Here is a 15197-nt window from a genome sequence, read left to right on the forward strand (position 1 = left end):
TTCTTCAGTGAATGGTGAAAGGTAGGTTTCTATGAGGGTCACCAGTAGCTGTTGTAGTCAGTTGTTCCCATTGAGTTTATCAAGATTTTTTTTTTTTTTTTGTGATTTAATAATTCAAGCATCAGAAGGGAATTATATCTCACGGTTCAAATGGAGTGATGTTCTGTCGTGTCTGTCTTCAGCTTTATTCCCACTGCTTCATTTTTCCTGCCTGACCCACATTCCTGTTGCCCGATAATCAAGCATATCCCACAACGCCTGCTCCATCCATAGATGACTTACACACTCTTACATATGCACATATCATAATCAAAATGTCATAGTTTCCATGAAAACATACCCACCACAAATACTAGCCACATCCTGAGTTTCCGTATGCCTGCACAGCTTTTAGCAATCATGACCAGCTCGGAGCCCAGGCAGACCACTGCACCAAAATCCCCAAACTCCTCGTCCACTCCTACCTTTACAGACAGCACTCACTGACTTTACTGAAGACCACGACAACCAGAATATACTCCACCTCACAGGTATCACAATATTATTTTAAGTATTACAAAGGCCATTTGGTTGTTTTTACCTTTGAAAAAAAAACTAAAAGACAGACCTCAAAAGTTCCCTAAAATACGGAAAATTAAACATTATAATAAACACATACATATACATATATACATATACTTATATTCTTACCACCCATTATATATACATATACTTATATTCTTACCACCCATTATACATTATAATAATTAACAAAAGATCCAATGAGAAAGAAAATATATGCTTTACAAAATATTTAAACTAAATGAATATGGAACGACCACATGGCAAGTAATTGTGTAAACTGGATCTCTTACACCACAGGGGTAAATACTGAGCAGGAGAATGGAGCTGTTCTCCTTCCACTCTGGATACTCTCTGCCTGTGGTTTCTTTGAACTCATTTCTTTCTTTTTGAACTCCTGACACAATTCCTCACTGTAATAGAGAACAACAGTTGGGTTACGGAAGTTAAAATCCCATTCATTTTCTCCATATAGGAACTGCTTTTTAACGATAATGTATAAACCTTCTAGGAGCTCTGAGGTTGTTAAGCGATAGCATATGCTCCTCTAGAAGATTTTGGATTTACTTATTTATTTTTAAACTTTTTTTATTTTTTATTCCATGGCTGAAAATCATGAAAAGAGTAATTGTACACTATAATTTTATGTGCGGAGTAATTGTAAACTGTAATTTTCTGTATATTTTTTACAATTTATTTTTAAAAATAAATTACTATAAATCAATAGATTTATATTGTACCATCATTTTTGATTCAATTTCAGATTACGTCATTCACAGTGTTTGTAAGTATTTTGGAGTCCTTCCTAAAATAACTTAAATACAATTTTCATTGCTTAGAACCTATATTGAGTACATTTTTTAAATATTAAGAAAATGAACGGGGAAATACTTCTGGATTTTTAAAGGTGATTTAAAGCAATAGTTCACTAGCCTAGAAATCTAGACGCACCCTAGCGGCAGCAAAATTTATTTTGCAGCCAGGGTAGTCTAGCAAATCTCCATTGACTTTCACATCGTGTATAGAGTAGGCGGGGTGGGCTTAACATAATGACGACAGAGTTGCGACGGTTCCCTGCTACTTGAAAACAAAGAAGAGCTGCTGCTGGAGAACAGTCTTTCAAATCGGCTTTGGCCGTGACTCTGGAGGACTTGGAGTTAAGTTTTTCTTTGAGAAAAGAGCAAAGAACGGCACTTAAGTCATTCTTAAAAAAGGAAGATGTGTTCGTAGTTTTGCCGGCCAGATTCAAAAGTTGAATCTATCAACTAACGTCAGCTCCGCTGTTGGGAAAACGCTCTGGTTGGTTGAAGCGCTGTCCTATTGCATGCAGAGTGAATTTGAAAGACAGCCGTTTATCCCGCCCCTCGGATTGAGCCGTGTCTATGGTGAGTTGCCAGACCTAACATCTTGATGTAGGTCTGGCTTGCCAGGCTAATAGTTCACCCAAATTCTGTCATTATTTACTCTCCCGTCATTCAAAACCCATACCGTATGGTCACTGCGAACTGTATCAACTTATATAGATGTCTATGAAGACTATTTAATATCGAACACACTGGCTGCGTCCGAAAGCTTAAATGCTGCCTTCGGAGGCTGCATACCAAGGTACTGTAGGTCCAAATCCGATGTTAGCTTCACTCCCTGGCTCCTGAAATACCTTCATCTGATCGATTTTTGAAGGCAGCATAGATGTGTCCTTTTCTGCCTTTGATATCCCACAATCCTGGCCGTTCCATTCTGTGATAATTGAGCTAAAAAATAAAGATGGCGTCCAAAAGTTGCGTTTGGTGGTCAGTTTGTGTGGAAATTACACATCACATGACCATTCATGCACACTGGGCATGCGTGTACATGCCTCTCTTATTTAACACACCTGATTCTGATCATCAGCTCGTTAGGAAAGACCTCCATGAACTGAAAGGTGCAGTATGTAATATTTACAGCTAGCGGTTAAACTGAGTACTGGAGTCAAAATATTTGAGAGAGTTGTTTCCCCACCCTCTCCTCAGACTCAACGCTCACGCGGATTGCCAGATTGAGGACACACAACAGAAACGAGCACAATTGACACAATACACTGTGTTTAAACCAACCCGGGGTGTCAAAATACTATTGGGTAAATGGGCAGTGGGCGGAGTCACACAGACCAAAACAAAAACAGACACTCCAATGGAAACTCCAAACTCACATTTAAAAGTAGAATAACTGGCTGTAGCATTGTTTTTCAGAGAAATGAGTATGTGAACTTACAACTTAGCATGTTTCCTAAATATCTGCAGACATTAAATGGTATTTTAATGCTTTAGTACAGTTAAAATATTACAACCCCATTTCCAGAAAAGTTGGGACATTTTGTAAAATGCAATAAAAAACATAATCTGTGATTTTAATTCTCTTGAACCTTTTTTTAACTGACAAAAGTAGAAAAGATTCCTTAAGTTTTCACTGACCAACATAATTGTCTTTAGTAAGTATAAAATTTTTTTGATTTTGACGGCTGCAACACACTTCAGAAAAGTTGGGACAGAGGCTAAATAAAATTTTTAAAATTATAGAATGTCCAAGTTAAACTCTTTTGCAACAGTCCACAATGAGCAGGTGAATTAGTAATAGGCGAGGATGTAAAAGGAGCTTCTCTGTCTTTGCAAGCAAAGATGGGTCATGGCTACCACTTTGAGCCAAATTTCATGAGAGAATTGTCAAACAATTAAAAAATCACATTTCTCAATGCAAGATTACAAAGAATTGATGCCTTTCACCATCTACCATACATAATATTGTGAAAAGATTCATGGAATCCAGAGAAATCTCAGTCTGTGTGGGGCAAGGTAGGAGACCTCCGTTGAATGTGCATGACCTTTGAGCCCTCAGATGGCACTGCATGAGAAACCATCATGCTTCTGTGTTAAATATAGCCACATGTGCTCAAGAGTACTTTGGAAAACCGTTTTCACTGAACACAGTCTGATGCTGCATCAAGAAATGCAACTCAAATCTCTGTTACACAAGGAGAAAGCTATACATCTGTTCAATGCAGAGATGCTGCCGAGTTCACTGGGCCCAAGCTCATCTCAGATGGTGTGTGCAGCGGTCAGATGAGTCCATGTCTCAACTTGTTTTTGGAAAATATGGACATCAAGTTCTCAGTCCCAAAGATAAAAGGGACCATCCAGACTTTCATCAGCAACAGGTGCAAAAGCAAACATTTGTCATGGTATGGGGGTGCATCAGTGCAAACGGCATTTGTGTGGTACCATTGTACCACTGACATGGAGGCATATATTTGGATTGTACAGAGACATGAACTGCCATCAAGATGACATTCTTCCAGGGAAGCAAGACAATAGGGGCTTTCGCACCTGATCGTTCTAGGAACTAGCCACCAGGGTGGTTCCCCGAGAACTAACGGTTCCCATAGGAACGTTTTCCTGGTTGCATTCGCACCGCCAGTAGGAACTCTGAGGTGACGTAAGCCGCGCTTGTTCTTGTGACTTATTTTGACGGTGCTGAGAACGGCAGAACCTGAGCACAGTGCTTGCATTCTCCGTATTCATTAGTTTACGATCTGTTTAACAGTCCTGTCTAATGCGTTATTAGATAGAACTGTTATACTGTACATAATAAGTAGACAGTAATGAAAAGTTATCAGCGTATGGTTTCGCTTGGACCCTTCAAAGTCGCATTAGATTTTCTCCTCAGCGTAAAGGTTTAGAGGCCCATCTATCATTGTTTTCCATGTTCATAGAGTTCGTTTCTGGAGTAAATATATAGGCTATAATCTGTGTTTACACAGCCCTTTTTTTAAATGGCGGATGCTGGTGTTTCACATGCGTTCGGCCAATCAGCGTATGTTAACGTCACAGATAGTTCCTATAGTGCTGGTTTAGATCCTACTCTGAAGTAGGAGCTAAATTAGTTCCTCCAAAAGGAGTTCCTAGAACTAAAATCATTCCTAGTTCCTGCGGTGCGAAAACGCCAAAAAACGGGAACTACTGCCAATAGTTCTAGGAACTATGAAAAGGTTCCTCCGGTGCGAAAGGTCCTAATGTGCCAGGCCTCATTCTGCTCTTATTGAATTATTGTCTCTTATTGAAAATGTATGATGAAAAGGAGATCATGAAAAGGAGAATCAGACAACGACGACCACGGACTGTTGAGCAGATGTCTTATATCAGGATGATGTCTTTATACTGCAACAATTAGTATTCTCAATTAAAGAGTGTAATTAAAAGAAAAGGTGATGTGACACAGAGGTAAACATGCCTCTGACCCAACTTTTTAGGAGTGTGTTGCAACAAAATCAAAATTTGTTTATATTCTAAAAAATACAATTAAATTGATCAGTGAAAACATTGGAAATCTTTTCTTTGTTTTTTTGTAAGTTAAATAAAGGTTCAAGAGAATTAACAAATAACAGATTCTTGATTTTATTGCATTTTACAAAATGTCCCATCTTTTCTGGAAACGGGGTTTGTACATCACCTTGAACTGAGTGTGTCAGATAAGAAGGACACAGCATTTGTTGGATTCACGTGCATCATCATAATTGTTGCTTGTACAAGAAAGCCAGTGCAAATGTTCTTAGATTCCGAGGTTTACCAACATGGAAAAGGTCAGAATTGGACAACTGATGGTTGGATGCTGCCCACTGCTTCAGGCCTGGGTATATAAACAGGCAGAGCGGGCATGGCAGGATGTGGAGAAAGGCTGGTTTGTGTGAGGTTTGCTGACTGCATTTAAATGCCATTCATTTCCCATTTTATCAAAATACATATGGGGAAAGATTTCACATTTGGAAGTTTTTTGTCAGATATTTCCAGCATTTGCTGTGAGGAGGAGCAACCACACAAGAGGGAAGATCGTCTGACATGAAGCTTTCAAAAGTCACATCCTCACTACAATCTGACGTAAACTGCAGCATGGCTGTGTGTGACCCAAAATATGAGGTTCAGGTAAACAAACGTGACGCACAAGGTGACTGCAATGAGCATTTCACGCTCGTGGGACGGTGGGAGGTTGAAGATTTCCTGGAACTGACTTGCATATTTAAATATTTTTAGCTATCTAACTATCTGTTTTTGATAACTGCTCTTCTCTTTCTTTATGACCAAGAGAAAAAAGTGCTTGGCCATACAAACAACGCTCAATGCTGTTTTACCAGTATGAGTTCTTCTGTTTATTGCTTCTGTCTGGGACTATTAAATGTGGCAATGAGCTCTATCATATTTTACTGAGCCAGGGAAGAAGATGACAGTTTCCAGACAAGATCAGATGAGATCTTTATACTGTGTAGCAAGTGGAACTGATTGGTTTGGTTATGACATTAAAGCAGCAATTTTCTAGTTGAGAACAAGGTATGTTTGAATTGAATAAGCAAGCTAATAACCCTGTTCTCTTGGGACACATCATTGAATCTGTACAGACAAATGTATGTTTATAATAGTACAGAAGAAACAAATGTTATACTTCAAACAAAAATTATGTCAAAATTTTGCTAAAATGCTCACTCTTAATATACAGGTTCTTTATTGCCATTTAAGATTCCATGAAGAATTCATGAAACTTTTCCATTGCACAAACGCTAATAAAAAAAAAATGGTTATTTTAAAAATTGTTCACTGAAACCCACAAGTCTTTACGTTACATTGGCTAACTTAATTTTACAGCAAAATGTATGGTTTATGGAAGTATGAATTACAATTTACACTTTAAATTTGTCATATTTAGTTTATATTTATATTCATTTTACAGTTAATAATTGTAAAATTATGTTTTTTTGTGAGTAAAAAAACAAACCATCTTATAATTTACTGTGAAAAACTGTCACTGTGACGCATCAGATTATAAACTAAACAAAATAACATGTAATTTACTAGAGCGTCTGACAAAATATTATTTGCTGAAGTCTATTTAAAATGTTTAATTAATTTGAATGAACTATTTAAAAAAAAAAAACAGTTTGAATGAATGATTCAATGACTCAATCATAAATACTTCACTTGTTTCATTACTGGATGAATCATCGTTTCTGAATAAAACTCTCGAATGAATGATTCAATGACAAATACATATTTTAGTCTGGTCTGTTCAAGTCAAGTTTAAGTCAAGTCATTGTGTGGTTTTGTTTATTTGTATTTGTTCACGTTTGCCTTAATAAACTGTGCATGGGTTCGCAACTCTACTCTCCTTCTGTGGTCTTAACCATTAAACAAAATTCCGAGAACGTTCCCTGTTAGCTGGGTTATACACACAAATATTGTATAAACAAAATTGTTTACGTTATATGCGTTTAATCGATATGACAGCACTAGTCCGAATACAAGTACATGGATGAACTACTACTTCCGCCGTGATTCTGGAGTGTGCATTCGATGGACACTTTACTATCCCATGAGCCCACGGGAGAGGCTTTTTATGAATGGCAGTGAAGTGACGCAACTGATGCTGGTAGGTAACAGTAACAACCTGGCAGATGTAGATTTGTATTGTGGTATGCGATTTCAGATGCAACGTTAGTCTCACTGCTCCTTTACATTATTGTTTCCTTGTTACTCTACATGAATGACCACCATTGTTTTAGTGAGCTCAAGTACTGCAGTCAACAAAAATAAATCTTTGGTCCTACACTAAACCTTTTCAAAGGGCTACCTGTGAGAAATGTTTGTACATTTGGCATCCTCCACTGGTAATTCCTCTCTTTTTCCCCCCCCAATTTATAACTTCCCTCACCCTCCACCAAAGGAATCCTCACCACTTCTGTATTCAGGAATGTTCAGCACCACACCCCGGCCCGCTCTCTGACCCTTGTGACCCTTACAGTCTACACCCTTGACGTGAAACCAGGCTCGTCACTAGACAGTTTGCCAAAAAGGATCAGGCTAGACTACGGTTCCAGCCTGAGTGCATTTGAACAGATAAATATTTTGAGCAGATGACCACTATAATTGGGCCTTCATTTGGGAAGTTTATACAGTATAAACAACCGTTGGTACACCAAAGAAAATGGGGCGGTTTAAATCCTCAAAGCCCGCAGAGTCAGCATGAATAGTAACCCATTTTATCTGCATAAATTGACATTTCCATGTAAAACAGGATATACAGCATCTCGGTACCATATTAGCTATCAGTTGATATTGGAGATTTTGTTTTATTTTTATTAGATATTTAATTAATTTACTTTATTTTTACATTTAGATTACCTTAGCCATCATCTAACGCTCACTTAAAGTTAATCTTTAACCACATTTTTCACATTATCATGTTGTGATCCCTAAATTCACTTGTGGTATTTAAAATGACAGTTTTTTTAGTATTTTATTTATAGTTTAATTAGACAAAATAGAATAAAATTTCAATATCGACCCTGTTGTTGGCCATAGCATGAACATAATCATTGGCTTATCTGTTTCTATATTTGTAATATTGATGCACCCCTGATGTTCAGTGTAGGTCAAGACTTGATTTTATCCATCAGTAACTGATTAAAGATTATGAAAACAGTTTTTGAATTACATGCACACGTGAATCATTAAGATCAGGAATGTGCACTAAAAAACTTGAGAGGGTTGATTTAGATTTCATGTTGACTTCTCACAGGTTCTACTGGCTGCTAAGAAAAACAAATTAGATTCATTCCTACTATCTTTTCCAGTCGTTCTGCGGGCAAACAAATATTTTGAGCTTTGGAATGCATTCTGGACAACAGACTTTAAAAGCTCAAGGGGGAAAAAAATCGAGTGCCACAGCTCATGTTACAGTTTTCAATCTTGAGACAATCCTGTCACTGTTCAGACTCTCTAAAAGCATGTTGTGCTCGTCTATGACTCAATAACAGTCAACTGCTAGGTAAATAATGGGGCTGTGTCACTCCCATAGGGAACGGAAGACTGGATCCGCATGACTAAGGCTAAGATTTTTATGTATGACACGTAGAAACCTTATTAATACCAAATACAGATTCAAAAAGATGGCAAAAACACTTACAGACCGCAAAGGGCGAATAACCGCATTTTTGGTTATTTTATTAATATGCAGACATCCCGTTCCGTCATGAAATACGAGCACTAAATTAATTTCCGGCTAATAGCCTGTTCATTTCCACTGCAAGTCAGGAAAGACGCAAACCTCACGGAACAGCCACTAAAGTTAACTTTTCACAAATAGATGGAAAAAATCCTTCTCCCTTGATCCAAGAAGCACTGGTTCAAAGCCAGTGAGCTGAGGCAAGGGCGTGCAGTGCAGCCAAAGACTGCGCTTTTCTCACTGTTTGAAGAATGCCATGCATATTTCTTAAAGGTCCTTGACTTTCATTGCTTTTTCCTCATCTTTCGGCCAGATGTCGGATGCATGCTCTCCGATGGATTCTGCAGGTTCAAATCAAATTGTAAGCCCTCTAAAGCACTTTAAAAGGGTGTACATTTGTCTTATCTTCTATTAGCAGCATAAGACAGGGCTTGGGTTCTGTTCCAGCGGCGGGCACACCTAGAAAATCATCTCTGGACAACTCTTGAATTAAGCGTGAACTGGGAGGGAAAGCCCCAGTGGGATGCAAAACATTCTTGCAATTTTTTATGTCTCCATCTGAGAGAAATATGGATAGAGACCAGTTGCACAGGAAATCAAGGCCTTAGTCAGTAGCACTCCTGTCCTCCCTTTTCTCTACTTCATTCTCTCCCTCAATTGTTCATCTTTATTATTATTTTTGAAGACAAAAATATCTAAATGTTTCGCTAAGATGCACTTAGTGACACACTAGTCAGGGCAAAACAATAAGATGGTCCAGAGTCAGTGTGAGAGAGTTTTGTACCAGTCTCTTACCCTTCAATTTAAAAAAATAATGGTTCTTGAATAAAATATAGTTCCATGAAGAACTTTTAACATCCACGGAACCTCTACATACAACAAAAGTTTAATACGCTTAGTTTTCTTTATAGTGGAAAAAGATTCTTAGATTCACTGTTCACTGAAAGGTTCTTTGGGGAACCAAAAATGGTTCTTCTATGGAGTCACTGTGAAAATCCCATTCTGTGCTATCATGCATTAAGTTATTTGATATATGCAAACGTAAACACGTGGCTTTGTGTGATGTAAGCTATCTAGCTGACTGACACGGATCGGATGTGGTTGGAAGTATCAGTTAAAATGGTCTGAAATGAATAATTAATGATCATTTTCAGATAAAGTCACATGATAGTTGTGAAGTTTTCCATAGTTATCACAAATGTAATTGTAAATGTTTTGTTGGGAAAATATTTCTAGACATTTTTCTAAAGAAAATACATATGAGTCACACTATAAGAGCAGATGATTTGGAGGCTTGCAGCTAGACAGTGAATCAGTGTAAGGTCAATAAGAATAGTGTGAATGTATCATGCTGTTTGAGTTTCAATCTTTTACCAGCAGACATCAGCGTCACCTCCACAATTGTTGTTCTGCAAAACAACATCTCACCATCATTTTCCCATGCAACAGACAAATACTTTGGCAGAATCAGTCTTATTTTGTATCCTAAATGTTTTGGCTCTGTGTATTCAGGGCAGCTGAAAGCTTTCTGTGAAACTCAGACATAATGAGTTGTTTTTGAGGAATGAAATAGAAAAGCCAGATATAAATAGATATAAACAGGCCACAAAACGTCATTCAGCTCAAGCTCCAGGACTGTACGTGTGTGCCGAAGATAACAGACAGAACGCTTTATCTACGGTTACCCTGGGCACTAAATAATAGAACAGAAGCATAAGATGGAATAATGGAGCAATTCCAATAGGGTCCTCGCACCATCTGTGCTCAGGCCCTACAAAACACTGATGAGATGAAAAACACATCCAGGTACAAGTACAACCAAAAAAAAAGTATAGTACATTTTTTCAATTTTCACAACCCAAAACCTCACAGAGGTGCCACTGAATGTGCATGAACTGATTCAGTGAAGTTCAGATGCACAGCCTATTTAATGCTGCACAGAGACTGCATAAATGCATCTACACAGGAATTATTTTATGATGTTATGAAATTGTGAATATGGAATAACTGAAATTAGGAAAAAAAATTTTTTTTAGAAATAAATATTCAATATAATTCTGAAGCTGAATTTCATTCACACAGAAGTAAAGTGGCATAAGAGCTGCCTCTGATAAGGTCAGAGGTGGGTCAGAGTTTGCATGCTTTTATGTGGCATTTTTATGTGTGTAGAGGTTTACTAAAATATCTAGCTCAGATCCACCTCAGCCCCTGTGGTTGTGATGATGCATTCATCAACAAAGCAGCATCAGAGCAGAGAGAACTTTGTTGTTGTCATGACAGAGGATATTCATTAATCATGGATAGTTTGCATTTACGCAGCATTAAAAAATAGGCTATACGTGCAGGCTTTGCGGTGTAAAGACGCCTTAACTTTAATGCTGATCAAATCGCTGTAGTAACAATTTTGCATTGTGACGTAGCACCGTTTTGATTGTTGACACGCACTTACCAACATCAGAATTGCAGAACGCCTGTTGAGGATGAACGGGGGAACAACTGCACGCTTCTGCGATCTCTCCCACCCGAAACAGTACCAGCACCACAAGTGTGCCAATACAGCTCTTCATCTTTGCTTCACTTTAATATCTGACAGCAAATGTAGAGGCAGGTTGACGATCTTCTGCAATGACAACAATGATCCAGTCCCTCACACAGCCGAAAAGTACAATGTCCACCGCCGTTCAAGATGCCCACACGCTGAGTTTTAGTATGACTATTGCTGTTAAATTCCTCAGAGACGAACGGGCTTGTTGGTAATAAAGGAAGTGCACTGCTGCTCTATCTAATGGTCTTTCCAGGCTTCTTTCTTTTCCACTGCCTTCTATGGGTGTGTTCTCATGGAGAGACCAGGTTCATGCCTTAATACTGCGCGTGGACTCCTCCCTTCTAAACCAGATTCAACCAGAGGTGGGCGCTTCACGAAGGTCCTCGAAACATTTCTTTCACTCTTTCTGTCAGGACGGCGTTTTGTACAGATAGACACATTTTTAAGCATTAAATAAATCTATTATAGCAGCACAGTCTTTGTTAGAGAAACAATAGACGTATATTGGCTAAGCTGCTTTTCCTTCTTTCTTTTACATAAAGACAATTATGTTAAAGACAAACATCCAACTAAAACGTTTTAGATGCATAAAAAATGTTTTTGTGCTTATGTATTAAGATCATTAGACATTCTGATAGAATGTTTGTTCATAACTTGAAAGAACGTTAGCCAAAGTAAGAACGTTATAGATGGGTATCACGTAGCGACAAACAGACACCATAACAATGGATAGTTAATTTATAAACGAATAGTTGCCTAAATGATGATTCTTTACCAAGTCTTCTAAACCCATGTGATAGTTTTGTGTGGAAAAAAAGAGATTCCTGAACAGTCTTTATTCACAAATAATCTTGTCATTCTTGGCACGTTGCTTCATTAACAAATAGTTCTTCTGAGTCAAACCTTTGAATCGTTGATTCGGTTCACAAATCCTGTTTAAATGATTCTCTCATGAATAGGACTATCTAATAAATTATTTAAATTACAGTCTTCTCGCACAAAGTTATCGCATGAATTCAGAAGACTTAGAATATAGAGCCACATTGGCTACTTTTATGATTTTTTTGCTTCCAAAAAGCATCACGAAGCACAATGAAAATATGTGGGAGGCAACTGTAGTGCTTCTCTCATTCTGTCAGTATAATAATAGCCTATATAAAGTAGAATAAATCTTCCTTTTTCTTTCTGCTTTCCTTTTTTTTTAATTATCCACGCTCTTTTGTTAAAACAGCTTTTTTACCCTTGTTGTGAACCGTAATCCTACAATATTTCTTCATATTAATACACAAAAGCACACCAGAGATGCTGAATAGGGAACATTAGCTGCTATCACATCTACAAGGAATTTGCTCTTGTAGTCATAAACCTACTGAAGTCTCTTTATTGTTTCTCTTCCCACTCAGAACAGCAGTAAAAGACTCTTTTCTCCTGCGTCTGACTCTGCCATGAGGCTGTGTCTGCAGCTGGCTCACTCTCATTGTTTCCACTTTGACTAGAGGGAAAAGCAAAAATCCACAATGTGCTGCTCTGAGAGAGAATGAAGTAAAATAAATAAATTAATGCAATGGTTGGAAAATCTCATGGCAAGTTTGTTGGCAATGACTCCATCTTAATGACGACATCACCACTCACAGCCCCTGTCGATTTAAAAGTCACATGACCTTGTTTTTATTTCAGTTTTGCATTTTTAACTTAGTTAAAAGAGTCTTAGTTTATCACAAGGCCCCAATCTCAAGACTTCAGGGGCTGAGAAGATAGTCACCTCTGACTGAGTTCTAGAAGAAAGCTTGGTATTGATGCTGTGCCTTTGTGAAGGAAAGAAACTTTGTGACTTGGTCTGCTGTTGCGTGTTTGATGGTGTGCGGCACAGACAAAAGCAATTTAGTGTCTGTGGTAATACTTAACAAGGAAACTATGTCAAAAATGTGTATGTGGTGCCCAGAAGGAGTGTTTTCGTGATTTTTTTTGATTTTTTGCATCCCTTGCAAAAAAACCTGCAAATTACCCAGACAGAGCTATACAATGAAACACCAAGCTTTCTTGTGATGGCCAATTTGTAAACAGAGGCAACAGTGAACTAATCTGCGCATCTATATGGAATTTTTAATGATTTAGAAATTACAGTCTTTTTTTCTTAAAATACGACTGCATTATTCCAACAGAGGTTTTCTTATAGGAACATAGCAAGGTTATTGTCTGGCTCTGTGTGTTTGGAATAACAATTACTGCTTCTGTCAATCATTAAACAATTACCAATAGAGTGAGGCTGCAGACATACAGGAGATGAGAATAAAAGTAGAGCAGAACATTTATTCACTTATTATGTGAGCCCACTGTTTAATTTATATTAAGACTAAATCCTGCAATTAGATGTATCATCCTTGAAAAGGCAGTATTTAATGTGCAACAGGTAAATACCATCTAGGAAGTAAAATTATATGCTTAACAAAATAATGCGTAGGAGAAATTACATGTTTTAAAACTACACCAACATAATTTTACATTTAAAAAAGACAGGAAAAAAAACTTATTGTATTTATGGTATCTGGTGGGTGACAATAGCATAACTGTTAGCATGCAAGTTGCAAATGCATGGATGTTTTATTTTTATTTTTATTATTCATATTTAATTTTTTTAAACTTCACCAACTTCATTTTACATTTGAAAATGACAGCAAAAAAAATCTTATTGTATTTATGGTTTCTGATGGGTGACAACAGCATAATGTTTAGAATTCAAGTTTCAAAAATAAAAAAATATTGTAATGTAATGTAAAAATGGCTTAAATGGTTACATTCAAAACCATTAGTGTAATTTAAAAGCCCTTATTTCAATCTCTCAAGAGGTTATGGAGACTCCTGCTGGACAGAATAAAACATGGCGGAAAAAAAGAGAGGAAAGCACAGAGGGAATAAAATAAAATAAAATAAAATAAAATAAAATAAAATAAAATAAAATAAAATAAAATAAAATAAAATAAAATAAAATAAAATAAAATAAAATAAAATAAAATAAAATAAAATAAAATAAAATCTGAATGGGAGACAGATATTTGTTCTTTTACACCACTAAAGAGGCTGGCTGTGTCTAAAAACCCAGCCAGCGTTCTACATAGGCAGCCTTTTGGGCCATTTTTGCGTGCTCATGATGCCAAGAAATGCTGTCTATGTAGGCGACTCACTAGGTTTTCAGACACGGCCAATGTGTGTGTACAGTTCACCGTGAGTGGAACAGAAGTAACCTGGAAGAGAAAAGAGCAACGCGACTGACATAACTGACAAGTGATGTTGAGTGTGTTTGGCGGAGGAAGACTAGAGCTGTCTGTGTGAAACACCGCTGCAGGATGGACGCGGACGATTATGGTAAGTTTTTATGTCATTAAAGTTTTATATGACTGAATAACGTGTTAAGACTGACAGCGGCGTGTCAAAGTGCATTATGGTGTAAAACAATGGCAGATTAATAGTAGTTTGTGTTTAATTGGAATCCAAATGAGACCAAACTAACAGGTCGATGCTAAATAATAAAGCAAACATTTGCATGCTGGCAGTGACTTATTAGCACACAATGTTTGTCTAAGTTTGTTAGTAGGGACACCATGTTGACATGACAGACAAGTTGTTGACTCAAATATTTGGTTTGTGTGCACCTATTAATGTTCATATGTATCTTTTTAAAGCTAAAGTTAGCCAAGGATTTGTGTGTGCTTTGAAAGAGTCATCATAAATTCAGATATGTTGCTGTGTTGTTATAGAGGATGATCCAAATTGATCTCATTCACTTACCGGTAAATGCTGTTTATACAGTATATCAAAAATATGTGGTTTTATTTTTTTATTTTTTATGTTTAATGTACCACACCCACAGTAACATATTTTTGCTTTTTCCATTGCTTTTTTTTTTTTTTTTTGTAGAATGTCAGAGTAGCAGAAATGATGTTACAGGATATCCTGAGTGAAAACAACAGACACACCACAGAGCTTTTGAAGAGTGGTTAAATGTCTGTTTTTGTACAAGAGTGAAACCTGTTTAAAAGTGACACCTGTTTAAAAGCAGAGAAAACAAAGA

General features: G+C 37.2%; 2 protein-coding genes across 2 annotated transcripts in view; one reads left to right on the top strand and one right to left on the bottom strand.

The window, feature by feature from the left end:
- Positions 1 to 11414, bottom strand: part of timp2a (TIMP metallopeptidase inhibitor 2a) — a 23385-nt gene extending 11971 nt beyond the window's left edge. The window contains exon 1 of the mRNA XM_079850752.1: positions 11033 to 11414. Within this exon, the coding sequence (XP_079706878.1) occupies positions 11033 to 11150 (118 nt within the window). The 5' untranslated portion in view covers positions 11151 to 11414. The remainder of the gene's footprint in view (positions 1 to 11032) is intronic.
- Positions 11415 to 14372: 2958 nt separating this feature from the next.
- Positions 14373 to 15197, top strand: part of cyth1b (cytohesin 1b) — a 67674-nt gene continuing 66849 nt past the window's right edge. The window contains exon 1 of the mRNA XM_079851305.1: positions 14373 to 14491. Coding sequence (XP_079707431.1) covers positions 14473 to 14491 — 19 coding nt within the window. The 5' untranslated portion in view covers positions 14373 to 14472. The remainder of the gene's footprint in view (positions 14492 to 15197) is intronic.

The sequence above is a fragment of the Squalius cephalus genome (genome assembly GCF_949319135.1).
Source record: "Squalius cephalus genome assembly, chromosome: 19".
Taxonomy (NCBI): Eukaryota; Metazoa; Chordata; class Actinopteri; order Cypriniformes; family Leuciscidae; genus Squalius; species Squalius cephalus.